The 20,287-nt window shown below is 39.4% G+C and overlaps 1 protein-coding gene across 2 annotated transcripts in view; it reads right to left on the minus strand.

Moving 5' to 3' along the window:
• CEP83 (centrosomal protein 83) overlaps positions 1-18,431 on the minus strand; it is a 37,387-nt gene extending 18,956 nt beyond the window's left edge. Inside the window, exons 1-8 of one of the 2 annotated variants that reach the window (XM_075209405.1) lie at positions 18,236-18,431; positions 12,335-12,527; positions 10,180-10,445; positions 9,056-9,206; positions 7,347-7,439; positions 4,750-4,881; positions 2,367-2,618; positions 441-572 (exon numbers count right to left, since the gene is read on the minus strand). In XM_075209405.1, the coding sequence (XP_075065506.1) occupies positions 441-572; positions 2,367-2,618; positions 4,750-4,881; positions 7,347-7,439; positions 9,056-9,206; positions 10,180-10,361 (942 nt within the window). In that variant the 5' untranslated portion in view covers positions 10,362-10,445; positions 12,335-12,527; positions 18,236-18,431. The remainder of the gene's footprint in view (positions 1-440; positions 573-2,366; positions 2,619-4,749; positions 4,882-7,346; positions 7,440-9,055; positions 9,207-10,179; positions 10,446-12,334; positions 12,528-18,235) is intronic. The other variant, XM_075209406.1, reaches the window with a different exon arrangement.
• Positions 18,432-20,287: the final 1,856 nt, after the last annotated feature.

Raw genomic sequence — 20,287 nt, forward strand, 5'->3', positions numbered from 1 at the left:
GGCCATTAATCTTAAAACCACAACTCTTAACTATGGATGGAGATACGCCACAGTTATTTGGAGGGGATGCTGGGCAAGGGGGCATTTGCCCCCTGGGCTGAACCCATAGTGGGGAGAAAGTGAGGTGGATAAAATAATGTACAAATCAAGAAGCCAGCAAGAATTTTAACATAGCCAGGAAAGATGTGTGTCCATTGACATATATATATAAATGGCTCCAAAATGGTAATGTGGCTAAAGTACAGAGATGAGAAATTGTGAGGGATTACACAATCAGTCACCCTTGGGGATGTCTGAATATTCAAAGGAGGAGCAATTTTAAAGACAATTAATTTTTTTACATCTGTGTGCTATTTTTTTTTTTTTTACATTTTTAAATGCTAAATACAACAGCTAATTGCATTCACATTAACTATGAATGTCAATCACACAATACTTACTTTGCTAGCGAGTGTATGAACTTCTCTCTCAGATTTGTGCAACTTCTTATTCAAAGTATCACTTTGTTCAGCGGCCGCCTGAAGTTCATTCTCCAAACGTTCAAGCTGCAGTTTCAAAGACTGCTTCTCAGCCTAGAGAAAAGGGATAGTCACCAATGACAACAGGGCTGTGATCTCCTTACCATCACTGGGCTACATTTACCTGCTGATCTTGTTTCAAAGCTATAATCTGATACCCATTTAAAGAACTTGCTGAGGACTCTTTAATCTACAAGTTCTGGTAGGCAGGTAGTCCTAGATATATGTGATTAAGGATACCATATGTGTTATATTTTAAACTGATGTTATTATTTTTTCATATGAGGAGAAGGAGAACCATATTTTATTAATCCCAATTATTACATATTTTGTTGTGTCACATCACAATATATGTTTAACCGTATTACACTATATATGTTTTATTTTGCTTTTTATATTCTACAATATTTGGAATTTCACTGGAGAAATATAATTCATCGAAGTGAAAAAGATCACCATGTACTACTTTAACATATTGGACTTTTTCTTGTTCTCAAGTGATTTTGTATAAACTTTTGCAAAATATTGGTTTATAAGTCACATGATCAATTGTGTAGCGCCAGTTGATGCTATATTCTTTTTAGTGCATTTTGATGTTCATTGGTGGGGTACAGTGAACACCCCGAGAGCCATTGTAGGCAGCCACATTCCATATAGGAGTGCTCCCAAGTTATATTATATCTCTTTCTTAAATGTAAACTCTCAGTAACGGCAATGGGTATATTGAAGTATTGAGACATATTAGTCAAATACATCAAACACCACATCATCTGCTTAGCAGTTCATATTACATTGTGATCACTGTCTCAACCTTATTAAAAACTTTTATAAGTAAAGACTACAGGTTGCAGATCAGAGAACCAGATACAGCACTGCTCATATACCCAAAAGTTACTGGGCTACAAGCAAAAGACAAACAGTGTTCCCCTAGCTGTGACATATCTTCTAGTACAAGTTCTGGATTGTAAGTCAGAGAAATACTAACAAACTTAAGTAAATATTCCAAGAACAGACAAATCGAAGGACCTTTCTAGCCACAAACCGACATAAATGTAAGATATCCCTGTAGGAGCAAACATGTAAACAGACAAAATACTCAATTCAACATAAAAGTACAATAAGCATGTTTAGCACGTCTTTGCATCTGTTAGTGTGGTGTAACTAATGGAATGCATGGAATGTCCACATGAAGGTAACAAACATATATAGAGTATATAAAAATAATCATGGGGGGGGGGGGGAATTAAAAATGAACTGGGCCTGGATTTCAAGTCAAATTACAGTCAAAGGGCACGTCCATATGGGTATATTGTTCCATGTGATCTGTTGCATAGTTCATGGAGCACATGTTCTCTAAACAACATTACACATGCGGAAATAAACAGATCACACATGGAACAATATGTGCCCACAGTAGTGAGCTCAAGTTTTTATTTAAGTAACTTGAATAACAGATGGAGAGTTACATCTCCTCTCTCTGATTTTTCTCACGTCTAATTAGCTTCATAGCGTTCGTTTGGTTTTTTAAATTTCATTTTTATATGTTTACCCAATTCACATTATTCACATTTCAAAAGGAAGATAGGAGATTCTAATTGTGTTTACTCTGATATTTAATTACATAAAAATGATTTTAAACAACAAAAAAGTCCTTGGGGATTTAAAAAACCCGAAAACAAAAACAAAACCAAAACATAAATAGGATATAAATCCAGTAGCACATCCACAGCTCTTAAATACAGCTTATTGGACACCTACAGATAGTCTTAGCCTGCCAGTGCGGACCAATTGACATTAATCAATATTTAAAATTTGTTCTACATCTTATATTTAAGATAACTTTATTACCTCAAGCGATCGAATGGTTGCCTGGGTCTCAGCCATCTGTCGCACCTGTATCCTCTGGACATTTTCGGCTTGAGTACCATATTGGTCTCTCTCTGCTCGTAGCTCTGTCACTTCAGCTTTTAAATCCTTTAGTTTTTGGCATAAGTTAACTTTTTCTCCCAGGAGAGCCTCCACACGTTTGCAATCTCTTGTGGGATCAATACTTATTAACTGATTATTAAGTTCTTCTTTATCTTTTTCCAGCTGTGAGATCTGCAAAAGTGAACAATTCAGATATTTACTTAATCAAGCATTGAGTATTAAAAAAGCTATTTTTTTTTTTAGGTTTTGCAATATATACATGCATTTCATATGCTTGGTTTCATGAACAGATATAAGCTAAATAATTTAAAAGAGAAGACTGGTGCCCCTCCTAATACATACACCATTCCACCTTCCCTAAAGCTGCAACAGCTATGTTGTTGTTTTTGGACCAAACTGGTCCAAAATCACACTGTGTTTGGGGCTACACAGGCCACTAAAAAAGACTTATTGATTTTATTAATTTCCGAATTTAAAAAATACAAGTTAATGAGCGCTATAAATGCGTGTGCGGTCATCAGCTGACTGTGCTAATGGAGCCTTTGTGAGATCAGGAAGATCTGTCCAGTTAGACCAACTATGTTTGCTTCAATATGCTCCATTTGGCAATCACGCTGTCCGTCTGGATGTTAACATCTTTACTTTGTCTCGCAGAGTGGTGGAAAAGAAACTGTGAGGTGGCTGATTATGGAGAGCTATCATGTAGCCACGTTGCACGATTTCCGCAATCCACCAATTCTAAGTGGAAGCCGCCCCTTGGTTCAGGAATAACAAGAGGCATCCACCCACAACAGCCGCGAGGTGAAGAAGAATCCCGGCAGGTTGCAGGCTTTTCAGGGTTTTAGGCCCTGGACACCTGTTGGAGTAGGACAGCCTGCCCTTCTGTGACTGGTCTCTGAACGTGATAGGCGTACCTCTATAATACTGCCCACGGTTAAAAAAGACACCCTGAGAAGGCAGACGAAAGGAATCAAAACAAGGTCCTCGTGGCTTCTGGACATTAATAGGGAAGAAGAAACTTTTTCCTCCTGTAGCCTGACTTATGATGTTGTATAGCTCTGCACCTAAAAGAACAGAGCTGACATAAGATTCCAAGAACTTTTTGGATTTGTTATCTGCATTCCATGAACACAACCACAAAATTCTTTGATCTGTAACTACTGATGCGGAGATGGAAGAAGACAATGAGGCTGCATTCCGAGCTGCCTCATATAGATATTCTGAGGCTTCTTTCAGATGTAATGCCAGAGGAAGCAAATCAGAATCCTGTATACCATCAATAAGCTGACCTGTCCAGGTCTCTATCTATCTAGTCACTTGTGTGGAAGAAAGCATAGTCTTCAAAGTACTTTCTATTTTACGGTCAGAGCCCTGACCACATCCAGAGACTCCATGGAACCTGTCCCTGAAGACTGTGGGCCACCCCTAAATACCGGAACCACTATTTCAGCGTTCACATGATAGCTGGACACCACCTTTGGTAGGAAAGCGGGAACTGTTCTGAGTTAACTAAGCTAACTCAATGAGATTCATCAGCTCTTCAGAAGGAGGAAGGCAGACTACACACTTCTTCTGTCTCTTTCCCACTGGACCTATGCCTTTTACAGGAAGTCCGAGTTCTAGTGGACTCAAGAAACTTATTTAATATTCAAGGTTCTGTACCAATGAAGTAGACCAAGAAACTTTTGCCTGGATTTGACCCTAGGAATTAAGAGGAGTTGATAGGACAGAAGAACATTCCCTTGCAACCTGTGTCCTATGACTGGTGCCCTTACAAGGCTGCACTGATACATTTTGAAGCAGAGTGATAATTGTATCCACTGCGGATATGTCCGCAGGATGGGCGCGCAACTGAAATAACGCCGCCACCGTCTGTCCCAATGCAGTCGCCTATGCTGGATCCCCCATCTGAGGGGTGCCCTCGTGCGGACCCGCCCGAGCCATCTGCATCACAGTCCACATAAACTGACCCCGGATCCAACCATCCACTGGGTAGTTTGGTTTTACATTTTGCCGAGGTAAAATATTCCACCTTGTTTGTTTTACCTTTGTCAGACATGTTTCGCAATATTTATGATGCAACAGAAATAGCTAACCTGCAACTCTATATCAATAGTCGCAGTTACACTACATTTATTTAATTTACTTATTTTTATATATCAGGCATATGACCACCAGGATACTTCTAGTGATATTTGTGAGCTACGGTGCCCTCTTTCTTTCTTTGTACAACTTTTCAAAGCATCACATACATATAATTTGTGAAAAAAGTATCAAAACAAAAGTCTGTTAAAAACAATACCTCAGCTTCATGCTTGACCCTTTGTTTTTCTAAAACATGAATTTGTTCTTCTTTTTGATGCTCAAACTGAGATTTAAGAACACTATTTTCATATCGAAGTTTGTTGTATTCTCCTCTATATTTTTCAACCTCCTGTAAACATGAAGCATGCTTGTTATAAAGGAGTAAAAAACAAGTACAATAAGGAGTATTTCCCAACAACATTTCAAACAGCTTAGAACTTTAAACTATACAACAATACACACGTACTCAGATTGCCATAAAGCAATTGATATTTTCACAGTAATACAAAAATGTAATGAAATTAATGTTCACAAATGCAAGATGGTCCCAGTCAAATTCATTAGCCAATTTAAATAAAAATGGACGGATATGTGAGCTAACATGATCATAGTAATCTATAAAAAAAAAAAAAAGACGATTTTTATACTTACGATAAATCCATTTTTCTGATTCCATCTGGGGGACACTGCTACCATGGAGTTGTGAAACTGGAGGTGGCACTTAACAGGTTAACTTTGTTAATGTATCAAAGCTGACAAACCCCTCCTCTCTACAACCCCATGTAGCCTCTCCAGTCCAAGTTATAAAGCCCCAAGGAAGGGGAGACAACCAAACAGAGATCACATAGCTGAAGAGCAGAAGGAAGGGAACACAGTGTCTCCCAGATGGAATCAGAGAAACAGATTTATTGTAAGTATAAAAATCATCTTTTCTCTTTCATCCTATCTGGGGGACACTGCTACCATGGGGATGTTCTAAAGGTGGGGCCTCCATTTTTCCTTAAGTGAAGGGCCGATCTGGCCACCCGGCACGTAGAGCACTACTGCCAAAAGCCGCGACTGTTGATGCAAACATATTGAGTTGATAAAGTTTGGTAAAAGCATGGACAGAGGACCACATGGCTGCTCTGCACAACTGGTCAGCTGAGGCCCCATTTTGTGCAGCGCAGAAGGCCCCCACTGAATGGGCTACAATACGATCTGGCACAGGTCTGTTAGCACCGACTTAAGCCCGCTTAATAGCATAAATAAGCCACCTAGCCATCGATTGCCTAGAGGCCGGCCATCCTCTTTACACTTGGAACAGGTATAATATCTTGCCTGAGGTGCCTTTCCCTTATCAGACATATTTTTAAGGGAATAATATAACAGCAAAAGAATGAAATGCTGGCAATCAGTCACAAGCAAAACAGAAAGATACTAACTAATCTATGACAGAGTCAAAAATTAGTACTTCTTGTAAAGGCGATGTGTTATTCAATTAGTACTCTATATTTGTTAAAAAATGCTATTGCAGCAATTCTATTTCAATATACCCCTATCTATATTATAGATATAAGAAAAAACGGTACTTAGCCTGCCAATCAGGCTAAGATTCTTATGGAGCAGGAGAGGTCTATCAGCAACTCAGTATCCCAGAGAATGTCTGCAGCTCCTTTCCCGGGCAGTGTTTGCCACCCTTGGAACAGCCCACTTGCTTCAAAATGCAGGAGGGGGGGGGGGGGGGGCTCTGTACTTAATATCCTCCAACTGCACCTTTTACCTGCTCCTCCTCGAGTTTCCTGCTGTTAAAGAAGGCGATCTGCTGCATCTCTTATGTAGCAGACACCTTAGCAGAATTCTGGTGGCCGTTTTTCTTATTACACAATTACCCCTGAAAAGAGAAAGGTTCTATCGCACTAGTTGTCATCTGGAAATGTAACCCCAATAAATGTGTAATCTTATTTGTATATCAACCTGGGGGTGCCACCTAAACTTTAAATACTAATATTTATAGAAGAAGAAAAAAAGAGAGAAGAAAGTTATATTATAGGTGCACTAATACTTTCAGATGATTATGTTTAATTTTACCCCCCCTACTTTGCTGAGGAGGGGACTTGGTATCTTCCAATATGGCGGTCCCCGGCATTCCGATGACCGGAGCTCTTTGCCGTTTCTGACAGCACAAGTATATCGCTCTTCAAGTTCCGATGTTACTGAGAGCCATCCAGCTCTCACTGTCTGAATAAGTGTGCTCTGTATAGCAAACAGAGCACATTGCTGCAAAATTAAAGTTAAGTTATTAGAAAAAAATGAATATTTATTCCTATCATCTAAAGTAAGCCCAACTCCCTTGGGCACTTAACTAAGACTGGAGAGGCTACAGGGGGTTGCAGATGGGAGGGCTTTGTCAGCTTTGATACATTAGCAAAGTTAACCTGTTAAGTCCCAACTACACCTCCACTCTCACAACTCTATGGTAGCAGTGTCCCCCAGATAGAATGAAAGAGAAATCAAATCTATTTTTCTATTGATGAAAAAATATAATAGCCAGTCAATGACAGGAATCTGTGCGATCTAGATGTCTTCATGTGATCTATCCATTCAGCCAATACGCCAAACTGGATCTATTCAATTTGGCCATAAATGTGTGTGGCCTAAATTGGATACAGATCCGATTATTCAGCGACCAGGCCTATCAACCACATCTTAACGTGCCAGACAGCAGAGGATCTCCAAATGAGTCAAATTCACAAGAGGAAGGCATTTAACATAAACTAAGCCTAAAATAAAGCAGGTGATACAGAAAAAGGAGGGGGAAAAACCCAAACGTACTACATCCAATTTTTGAAAATGTTCCCGCATTGGAGCTTCAACTTCTCGTTGCACTTGTTGTTTTAATAGTTCCAATTTCTGAGGCGACAGCACCTACAAGTAAAAATTAAAAAAGATGAATAATTTCTCTTCACAAGTGGTCAGCCCCCAGCTTGCCCTCCAAGTAAATGTCCACAAGTACAAAATAAAGTTCCAATTTAAATTTCCCAAATAAACCAATATAGTTTGCTTTGTTTGAATTTTATGCAGTCTAAAGGTGTTGTTCACTCAATACGAATATTTTGTATAGGTGTGTTTGGGAAAAGTAAAAAGATAAAAAAAATCTTTTCATATATATTATATGCTTCATACTTGCTCCCCCCTCCTCATTCACACTTTAGTAAAAGTGGGCAAGCATGAATTGCGCAATTTTGGCTCCGCCACTGGGACATCATGATGCAGCTGCGTTATTTCGCCATGAAGGATAGGGTCAAAATGACAGAGGTCCCCATCCTGCACACTTCACTAGGAAGTGGACAGAATATGAATTCAAAAGTTTCCCAGAAAATCCGAGAGTGAGCAAGTATGATATACTTAGCCTTCAGACATCAGCTTTTCAGCTGTTGGCTGCCAAGATCTGTTTGCAATGCAGGGGAGATGCTGTAGTTATTATGCAGAAATGCCTGTATAGTAAGCCAACAAAAATTAGAAATCATCCGCACATATCCTGGACTTGTATTAACAGCAGACTCAGACTGCTTCCACAGCGAATCGAATGCTGCATCATAGCTATAACTCATACTTGCCTATCTCCCGAATTTCGGGGAGTCCTCACGGACTCCCGGAAGAGTAGACAAAACTCCTGAAATTTGGCGAAATTCACGGGAGTGGAGGGGACGGGGCTTAATCATGTCATTAAGCTCCGCCCCTCCATCCAATGACGTTGATTTCGGCCTTTTTATAGTGGGGGCGGGGCTGTGGTGACGCAAAATGTCACCACGCCCGCCTCCTACCTCATGTCACATGACTTCTCCACCGGGGAGAAATCTTCTTAAAAGTGGGCATGTATGCTATAACTTTGGTCAAGTTGCCATGCAGGCACTGCCGTCTAGTAACCACGGTATCTCTCTTCTATTACGGGCCACCGTAGTAAATTAGAACGGAAAAGCTGAAAAAGGTCAGCGCTTGGAAGGTTGAGATTTCATTTTTTTTTTATTTGCATCAACCCACATGCAACTTAAATATTAACATAATTATTAAAAACAAACTCACAAAGTTTGACTCATGCAGTTTAAAAAATAACTGGAACAAAAATAACACAAGTTACTATTTCCAAAATCAAAGTTTCTCCCTCCCGTCATAATAGTTTATTTAATATATACAGTATATTGACAACTTTTAGACAAAAGCAATAGAGGACTTCCTATTGTATTTATCAGTACTTGATTGCCTTGCCTACTGGAATCCATAGTAAGTCTGTAACACACATTCACACATCGCTTTCAAGGAAATAAATATCTAACAACTACACAACTGTTCTTTGGGCTCAGTCATATTTTGTTGTTATGACAGCCACTAAGGGCCAAGTAAGTAGTCTCAGAAGACCTACTGCAGTAGCAGGTGTTACATTTCATGTGGGCTTTAGTAAAACACAAAGAACAATTACATAAAAATGTAAAATACACAGCAGCAGTTTGTTAACCCAACTAGATCATTTGAATTAATCTCACTTGTAGCTTCAGTTCCTCCACTGTTTTTGTTCTATCTAAAAGGTCATCTTGTAGCTCAGCAACTAAGAGTTGAAAATTTTCTTCCATGTGCTGCTTCTCAGAGAACAGTTGTTTAAATTCATTTTGAGACTTTATGTAGTCAGTGTGCATCCTGAAAATGAGATTAAACGCATTGCAATGTAAAAATCTTAAATGGAAAAACAAACAAAAAAAAACAAAAACATCACACAGTGGAAGTGCAAATGTAATGTAAGTCATAACAGCCAATCAAACATTTATGAAAACTGCCGCATGCAAAAACAGATTAGTTGTAAATGCCCTACATTATGTTCCCCAAAGGAAAACCTGCCTTTGCTCTACACCAGGTCGGATCTTGTTCCGGACAAATGCCTCTTTTTAGAAATACTGTGCCAATGTGCAGGGTGGAGTTTGTTTTGTTTCGAAGGTGCAGGAAAATAATATTTCTTGCACCCCTGCTTTATAAGTATGACACTCTACTGAGCACTATATTTGAAAATTATTTCACTCACAAAAGGGCTTTATAAATGTCCCTGGTGGTCCAACTTGTCCCACATAAAGCAAAACAAGGTCTAGAAAAATGTATCCAATATTTAAGAGTCGGGACCAAATATTAGGAACCTACGATTTTGGAACATAAAAATGTATCAGCCTCAATGCACAATACACCGATCTGGAGTGTACACCCTCTTATATACACCAGTCTGGGCCTACATTTATTGACTGCCATCAGAACTTGTTCTTTGCACATGGAGTTGAAATGCACAGTATTTCCGAAAGTGGTGGCAAAAGATGCACTGGTACACAGATACCTTGGTCATAAAGGTCATCAGGGTTTCAGGGGAATGCCGAAGTTCAGTAATAGTACTATGAAATGCTTTCCATGTTAATTAATAGCCAGTGCATCCTTACCGTCCCTCTGCATTATACACAAAATCTAACATATATATATATATACACACACATATATATATATATATACACACACATATATATATATATATATATATATATATATATATATATATATATATATATATATATATATATATATATATACACACACACAGAAAACAGTACAATAGATTCTAAACATGGCACTGTACCTGGTGTGTTCTGCTCTCAGAGTTTCATAGTTGGTCTTATGGTTTTCGTATCTCATTCTTTCATCAATTAAAAGCTTATGCAGCTCAGTTTCTGACATGGTGGCACTATTGTGTCCACTCAGTTGGGAAAGCATTGCAGGAAGGGATTCCATCTTGTCAATAACAGTGGTACTTGCAACCATGCAAAAAGCTAAAGAGCACAGAGGCAGCAGTTGTTGATTTACTCCTTTTACATCATCTCTCGTGGGAGTAAATTACACAGGTAACTAGAAGGAGGAGGAAGGGAGACACAAAAACAAGTAGGTACAAATAACAGTTTACATTAATTTACCTTAAGATACTGTTTTGTAAAGAACCAATCAGCATAAGGAGTGACGTTTTGTCTTTCATAAGCATGTAGTTGTCAGCACGGACACTGAGGATGCTATACGTCAATCTGCCATGCTGTCAGCGGTGTTGGGATCATTTATATACACTGTTACATCATACTGCATTACAGGATTTCTGGGTTTCCAAAATAAAAATGCTACTAAAGCATCTACATTTCTTCCAAAGTCTTTTTCAAAATAAACTTTTTGTTGCCATCTAAAACTATGAACACGTGGTGGTTGTGAAGTAAATGTTATTGGTTGTAACATATGTAGCGTACTAAAGTCTGAGAAGAATGTTAGGATTTCTCTCAGGGTTTGATCAGCCAGTATGTTCACTTGGAGATAATATAGTTTCTTTTGTTTACGCATGTGCTTATGGCCATGCGGTATACTCATCGGTGACTGTGGAGGTGCTAAACCTTGTTCCTACTTATGGGGGGATCTGGGCTATCAAGGCTTTCCCGCTGAGTGCAGGCTAGTAGTAATGTGCCTCATACTGAACCAAAAAGCAAAAACAAGATTATATATTGAGGAACAAAAGTATTAAAAGAAGCACCAAGGTGCAGGGGTGAAGAGTGACCCTCAACTTTTAAATTTTCTATTGGGCATAGCGTGTTAGAAGGTTACATCAATCAGACTATATTGTACCACTCAGCAATACTTTATGCAGCAAAGAACATTTCTATGCATGAGAATAGCAATGCGATTAAAGGATTAAGAAGTACAGATGGGACACAGGAAATAAAAACAGTAATGATAGCCTCTTATCCTTGTGACTTAGAGATATACAGGAAGCTCCAGAGAGCAGCAGTTTAGTTGTATGGATATGGAAAGTTGTAGTAATTAAAGATATGATCCAAAGTGATAGTAAGCAGAACTTGCAGTGACATTTTACATTAATGCATAATAAGAGAAAAGTAATGCTCAAGTGTTCTTCCCAGCACCTATTTCCCGGGTGCTATACCCGGCTGTTTCTACTTGTCATCCAGCTCTTGGAATCCAAAAGAGTCCTATTTGATAGAATAAGCCATTATTTCTCCTATTAGAACAGGCACTATGTGAGCACTACAGTCAGCAGTGTGTGTTAGACCACTGACCACCAGTCTAACCAGTCCTGGCAGGTGTGGATAATAGCCTCCAAAATATTTCAATATTATTGCAAAGTATCACAACTACCCCCACCCAGATGCTTCTTAATGCCACCCAGCTGGCAATTTTTTCTGGGGAGAACACTGTTGTTTCATATACAATTTACATTTGGATAACAATTACAAGTCCATATGTATATAATAATAATAATAATAATAATAATAATAATATGATTACAGAATAGAAACAGATGACAATTGTTTCCCACAAGGCTGCTTACAAACAGGTTGGTTTGCTATGTATGTTAATCACTGATATTAAGAGAAAATATAACACAACATGCAGTGACCTCTTCACACACCACACTTCACGGAAATGCCAAATCATGCCATGAACATAATATGCCGTAAAATAAAGCAAAGACCTCAAGCTTGTACTACAAAATTACTCCCTCAAAAATAAAACAAATTTATATTATATAAACGGTCATCTGCATTTCTGGCAAGTGATCTCGGTGATGTAGCTGTTTTAACCCAATTTTTTTTTTTACTCGGGCAGGTAAAAAAAGCAAGTTACCCCAAGCACGTACTCGAAGGGTGTTTCCAGTTGCCTGGAACACCCCCCATCAGCCTGTCTGCTCCTGCATTACTGATAATTTACTTTGTATTCTTAATAAACATAGTAGGTAGACTAACCTTCCGGACCACGAGAAAATGGCCGCTGCTCATAAACAGGGACAGCTGTTGTTACTCATTTAATATTGATTAGTGACCTCCATCACTTGTCAAATCACTGCTTTCAACCCTGCATAGTTAACTTTTAACAGGACTGGTGCTAGGAGGTTCTGGAGTAACCTGAAAGCGAGTGGTGTTTGAATGTAGAAAGCTGCTGTATGGGGGGGGACAGAAAATAAGGTACTTTTTACTTATGACTTCCTTCCTCTGTGAGAGATTGTTTAGAGAAATGTAAGAATGTTGACAGGTATACATTCTGTACACGACCCTGAGCTATCTGCTTGCCTGCCATAATAGGACTGAATACTGAATCTGGACACCTTCTTTACTTGGTATTTGCTGTTGTCCATATACTCCACCACACAGATATATCATTAGTAAAATGTATCTATCAAAACTACTTGTATTGACTAATGTAATGCCATAGGGAATAGTGAACACTTTTACACATAACACTGCTTTGACCCAATGTAGTGGTTTTCTCCCTTACAGCCATAGATTTATGCAAGTACTGGTTTATTGTGCCTAGCAGACACAAAAGATATCAGAATTTACTGCTGGATGGACACCTGGGGCGAGATTTACTAAACTGCGGGTTTGAAAAAGTGGATATGTTGCCTTTAGCAACCAATCAGATTCTAGCTGTCATTTATTTAGTGAACTCTACAAAATGACAGCTACAATTTGATTAGTTGCTATAGGCAACATCTCAATTTTCAAACCCGCAGTTTAGTAAATATAAACCCTGGTTTCCTTAAGGTTTTCATGAGTCACTAATAATTCATACACTGTTTTTTTAAATGTAGTTTAAAATAAAGGTTTTACTTCCTGCTGATTGCATGGGAAGGATTTTCAGTGCTATTTGGAGCAGCAGTGTTTAGTTTTTACTATCTTGATTGAGCATGGAATGCAGAAATTCACAAGGATGGCTCTACCCTCAGGGAAGCCCCACTTTATTTTATGGGACTGTGTGCGTGATTATGCATGCTGATCTTTGTCAATAGGGTCTCTATATAGATGTAACCGGACTCCCAGCAGAGTTTGGTAATTTCATATATATTTTCCACCTGTTGGTACTAGACACATTGCTGTGTTTCACTAGATATGCCAATAAGAGGCGCTAGACCAGCCCCCCTGGATTGCTATACATCTCATTTTAATGGGGCGGATGAACCACAGGTCGGTGGGAGCAGAAAATGAAATACATGGAAGGAGGGTAGGGAATGAATTACAGGGGAAGGGGAGATTTTTTTTACTCAATCCCACTGTACCGCAGACAGGACTTTGTACCGACAGCCAGGACAGTTGGGAGGTATGTCCCCCGTTTTGCTGTGCTGCAAAGGAAGCGGGATGGAAGAGGATTATCTTTGTTAAGTGCCACTCACGCCTCTTCAATGTGCTGACCATTCCCCCTCAACATTCAAACATTTGGCAACCGTCCTCTAGAAATCCTGCATTTCTCAACTGGATTCCTCTGATCAAGACCCGCTTCTCTCATTCACGCTCATTAGTTGGTCCAATTACCGTTGATAGAACTTTTTTTCAGAATGCAAACACTGTTGAATTCCCTCACTTGTACAAGCTTCGCTAAAAACGCACCTCTTTATGTAATCTTATCAAGTTCCTAAACTACTTTCTTAACCTCCCTAGGCTATTCAACCTCATTACCAATCCTCTACACAGTTCACACAATTTACAAGTATTTTCCTTCTATACTTAAATAACCTGGTGATTCCCAGACTAACACTGTTGTGTAACTGGATCACATTCCCCATTAAGCACGTTTTCCCATTATTATTTGGCTGGACTGATATACAATCTGTGGCAGTTAACATCACTTATCAAACCAACTATTTCCGTAGTTTGTAAGATTCTGAGCAGAGCCCTCTTAACAATTTGTTTGTTAATACCCAGTGTTGCTTTATAACTTGTTTGTTCCCAAATGTAAAGTATATTGCCATTATATAAGGGTTAATAAATATAGCTTCCAACAAACATTCCAATCTCAAACTGACAGAGACAACCTTTTCAGTGCCTGCAGAATCTAGGACAGTTGTAGGATCTTTAGACTAATTCTACAATTACAATAAACACGTTATTCAGCTTTAATTGGATAAATGGAAAATATACCATATTTCTATCTAGAGTTCATATTAACTGCATGTTTCTATAAAACTGCTGTAAAACATTTGGACACACATTATGCAAACCACCTACAAAATTTTATTGCAAGTTATTTCTTTGCAGTGTAGTGTGTCTCTCTTTGTTACCAAGTGACATGAAGTCTCTCCTTGTAACATAATATTCAGCAACTCTAAGGAATAATTTGCCACTCGTAGAGCGGTGCTTTTTACCTCTGGGGGAATACTGCACAGCACTAGCTGCTTGTACATGCAGTAAAAAAAAAAAAAAAAAAAAGGGGAAATCTCACACATCCTGCAGGCAAAAATTGAATGCAACATATGCTTTAACTGCTGTCAGTTGCATATATTATTAGCCGTTATTTATAAAGTGCAGATATATTACTCCGTGCTGCACATTGAGAGGACAGCAATACAAACAAATTACATATACTGACAAGAAACTGAAAGTAAAGTTGGCCAAAATGAACTTACAATCTAAGACGTCTATTTATTAAACGTCTGGAGCCCATAAATCATGATGAAGTCCAACCTTCTAATACTTCCACCCCCTTTATTATTTTTGCTTTTTACGTCTCAAATACTGCTTTAGCTAGCTTCATTTATTTCTTAATTAATCATGTGAGCAAAGGGATGACTTGATTGTCTTTATTACACGTGCCACTTTTGGGTGCTTTTATTACAATGGTTAAATTTGCTTTTATGCAAAAGTGCAACTGGACACCCAATCTCTGCCTCATTAGAGGCATTGAAAAAATAAAGTCTTTCTGCAAGTAAAATGGCAGTACGCCCTCCAGCAAAAACAAGGAGCAACCACTGCTCAACCCCTTTTAGCTCAGTTAAATAATCTCAATCTATATATACACTCTTAATACCTTCGATACACCCAATTCCCCCTCCCCCGCCACCACCAATTCGCATGCCGCTGGCTTTAATATATTTCTTTACACCCGACATACAACCATTAGTTGACATCTGAAGGCCCTCCTGATCATGGCAAACCTTCTCCCCTATAGACAAATATCTAATAAGAAAAGTAAGTAATTCTATGCAATAATTCAAATTATTAATTTAACTAGTGTTTGTAGCAGGCATCATCATCATTATATTTATATAGCACCAACATGTACTGTAGCGCTTTACAATTGGGGACAAACACAGTAAACTAATAAACAAACTGGGTAAAACAGACAAAGAGGTGAGAAGGCCCTGCTCGCAAGCTTACAATCTATGGGACAATGGGAGTTTGATACAGGAGGTTAAGTCTACATTTTGCATTTCGGCCCAGCCAGACTGCAAAGATAAAAGTGACTCATAAATCAAATGATCCTGTCACACAACAATCTTGGTCAGGGGGTAGTTGTCTTGTGTGAAATTGTGTAACGGGTGGCAATAGGGTAATGTTATGAGGTTAAGAGGGTGGTTGAGGAATATTATAAGCTTGTCTGAAGAGGTGGGTTTTCAGAGAACGCTTGAAAGTTTGTAGACCAGAGGAGAGTCTTATTGTACGAGGGAGAGAATTCCATAGAGTTGGTGCAACCTGAAAAAAGTTCTGTAAACGGGAATGGGAGGATGTAATAAGGGTGGATGAGAGACGCAGATCTTGTGCAGAATGGAGTTGCCGAGTTGGGAGATATTTTGAGACAAGAGGAGATGTATGTTGGTGCAGCCTTGTTGATGGCCTTGTAGGTTAGTAAAAGTATTTTATATTGGATTCTGTAGAAAACAGACAACCAGTGTAGAGGAATAGCAATTTACAAGGAAAATCAATCTTGCCGCTGCGTGCAAAATAGATTGTAGGGGTTTCAGTCTGTTTTGCGGAAGACCAGTAAGGAGAGAATTGCAATAGTCAATGCAGGAGATAAGTGCATGAATTAAGGTTTTTGCAGTGTCTTGTGTGAGATATGTGCGAATTCTGGAAATGTTTTTTAGATAAATGTAACATGATTTAGATATAGAGTCAATGTGGGGAACAAAGGATAGGTGTGAGTCAAGGATTACACCTAGGCAGCGAGCTTGTGGGGTGGAATTTATGGTTATGTTATCAACACAGATAGAAATGTCAGGTATGCTCTTGTTGGTGGGTGGAAATATTATTAACTCTGTTTTAGAAAGATTAAGTTTGAGTTGGCGAGTGGACATCCAAGATGAAATGGCAGAAAGACAGTCAGTTACACGGGACAACACAGATGTCGAGAGATCAGGAGAGGATAGATGAATTTGGGTATCATCCGCATAGAGATGATACTGAAATCCAGAGAAACTTATTAGATTTCCAAGAGAAGCGGTATAGATAGAGAACAGCAGAGGACCTAGCACTGAGCCTTGTGGTACTCCAACTGATAAAGGAAGCGAAGCAGAGGTGGCCCCAGAGAAACTAACAGTGAAAGAGCGATTAGAGAGGTAGGATGAGAACCAGGATAGAACAGTGTCTTGAAGACCTAGGGATTGCAGCGTTTGTATGAGAAGAGAGTGGTCAACGGTGTCAAATGCAGCCGAGAGATCCAGGAGAATTAGGAGAGAGTAATGGTGTTTAGTTTTAGCAGTGATCAGTTCATTGACAACTTTAGTCAACACAGTCTCTGTGCAGTGTTGAGAACGAAAGCCAGACTGAAGAGGATCCAACAGGTTGTTTGTGGAAAGGAAGCGTGTGAGGTGGTGAGTGCAGGCAAGTCTCTCTAGAAGCTTGGAGGGGCACGGGAGCTGAGGGACAGGACAGTAATTTGATAGAGAGTTTGGGTCGGAATCTTGTTTCTTTAGAATAAGAGTAATCACTGCCTGCTTGTATAGTGATGGAAAGATGCCAATAGAGAGCGAGAGATTACAGATTTAAATTAGAGGTGAAATGAGCACTGTGGTGGAATGCACAGAAAGCTGCAATTGAATCTCTGTCGGCTTTTCTACTTTTAGTGTTGCATACATTCCTTCATAACAACGTTAGTTAACATTCTTGAAAGCTTTAATCATGGGGTTAATGTGCCTTTACAACTAAGACTATGGGCTATATTTACTAAGCTGCGGGTTTGAAAAAGTGGGGATGTTGCCTATAGCAACCAGATTCTAGCTGTCATTTTGTAGAAGGTACTAAATAAATGAAAGATAGAATCTGATTGGTTGCTATAGGCAACATCCCCCACTTTTTCAAACCCGCAGCTTAGTAAATCTAGCCCTATATGGAAAAGGATCAAATAAAGCAGGTACAACATCTTTCTGCCCATAAAAGTAGGAAAGCATACACAATGAGAGACAGAAACAATACATATGGTATATCAACAGACTGAACGATGCAAATTTGACATGTATTGTTGTTTGCTATCCATTTATTTTTATCGTGTCGGAAAATACAACATACCCAACATAAATGAGTAATTCACATTCGGTAATTGCACAAAACGACCCTTTATAACAAATTATAACTTTACAGCCAGTGATAGATGTAATTCGTACCTGTATTTCTCTGGTAGAAGTCCGCATACCCCTGTGATAATGAACATATACATTGAACAGGCGTGAAGCGTCTGGTTCCCATGGCAACCACACAACTCCCGGCCCTAACACTATGTTAATCCCTAACACCGTGCATCGGCGAACATAGATGAAACAGCCGGCAATATAAAGTAGCGTGGAAGAGTCGAATGAACGATAGTTTTATACAGGAAATAAAATCAAGTCACCTCCAGTACTGATTGTAACGCACACATAAATATAAACATTGGCTTACTGTACAAGGGTGAAACATCGATGCTATTGCAGACCACCCATGGAAGACATGAAGGAAGGGAAAGAACATTCAATTCTCAATCCCTTACACTGTTAACCGCAAAACATTTTAAAAATGGCGCCTTTGTCCCTCCCTCAACCAGAAGACTACTGTCCTTCCCTTCCCTTGGTGATCAATAGATGTGGGTGGGGAACTTGAACCCTTCACGACGCCATTTTTGAAAGTCCAAATTCATGGTACAAGACACAGACTGACGTCATATCATAGCTGTCAACGGAAGCGCCGCCCTAAAGACATGCGCATGCGCTATATGATCGGGTTGCTGCAATTGCATCTCTAACTGTCGTCGTCCGCGGGAGGGTGCGCGCGCTACTCGGTGAGCGGGAAGAATGGCGGATTCTTCTGTAATGGCTGATATCAGCACCTTGTGTGCGTGCCCACAACCTGTCCCGAGAGTCATTTCAACCATTCAGCAGACAGGCAGCCTTTTTTTCAAAGAAAATTTTGATTTTATTTGTATAGAGTCATTATGGATAAGGTTGTTGATGGCGTTCAAGTTAGAGTTTGGTTAAGGTTTTTTTTTTTCCCATTTTAGTAATATTTGATGTTTAGTTTATAGAGGAATATATTAACTATATGTTGGGACTAACTTTAGTCCTGCAAATCCATTCGTTAAACCCTGGACCTAAAACCTTTTATTGAGTGCAATTGTTTGAAATAATTGGCAGCCATAGAGGACTGCCTGTCTTGTATTGATTGTGTACACAGGGGAAGGGATGCTCAATATGCCATCTTTTCTTATAACAGGTCCTCACAGCTAATTACTAACAGAATGGGGAATATAATTTTTATGTACTTGATTTGCGCCTTCCTTGCACTAACATTTTATAAACTGCTAATTGGAAAGGTTATATCTTGCAACATTCTCAGTATGGAAATGATGGCATTGACGTCGCAGTCAGTACTACATTCTTCAGAGCCACTACTTCAGATGGTTTGCATGACATTTCACATATCTAGGAAATATTAGGAAATGTAGACTGTAAACTCCAATGGGGTAAAGACTGATGTGAATGAAACCGGAATTAGTGGCGCTAGAGAAATAAATGATGATGATATCTATCTTTAATGACGGATATCTGTAAAAGTAAAGCTGTGACCACGAAGCATTGCCTAAGATTACCACATATATTGCTGAGTTCAGACTAGTTTATCTGATGTAACTCGTACCTATAAATTTGTACATTTGATAATTGCTAGATGCTTCAGAAGCTTGGCTGACCGTTTTGCCCATAGTCTTTATATTTCACCTAAAATACAATGGGATAGAAAGAGGCATTTTCCAGTGTGGCTCAGGTAATGTCAGCTACAACCAGGGTTCTTAATGCATAATCTGGTAATATATAATGTGTGGATTACACAAGTTACGTAAAGGATATAAAAAGACAAGGTAAAGGTGACAGGACTGGCACGCATTTTTTTTGCAGCCTCACAGAGCCGCCAGGTCCTCTTCTCCCTGTCATCAGGGGTCCATACTGGATGTAAACGTCCTTCTCTTATAGTTTCAGTAGCATAACTGCTCAGGCCTCCTCCCCTTCCCCTGCAAGCACTGGGCTGTATTTAAACTCACCATGTGCACTATTTGGGCGGTAGTGCGTTTATCTCTGTGTCTGCAGTGACACCTGGCTCCCCTGTTCATTATCCGTATTTTGTAATCCTTCTTTGATACGTTTGTACCCCTGGTATCTGCAATCTGATTAGATAATCCTGTATTTTTCATTGCCTGCACATGAACTACACTCAATTCCCCCCCCCCCCCCCATCAGGGGCCTTGGCCTGCATGGTGCAAACTGGCATCACGTTAGACTGCGCTACCCCCACCCAGGGAGTGGAAACTTGAGCTGGTTCAGGATCTCTATCTCTGTGATTCCTGATAGACTGGATGTGAGGAATAAAGCATAGAGCAGTGCCAACAAGTCTAATACGAAGAGAGCAGGCAGGGGAGACTGAGGAAATTGTGGTGTTTACAGTGAAAGATTTGAAGGGAGGTTG

Source organism: Mixophyes fleayi, chromosome 4 (genome assembly GCF_038048845.1).
Source record: "Mixophyes fleayi isolate aMixFle1 chromosome 4, aMixFle1.hap1, whole genome shotgun sequence".
Taxonomy (NCBI): Eukaryota; Metazoa; Chordata; class Amphibia; order Anura; family Limnodynastidae; genus Mixophyes; species Mixophyes fleayi.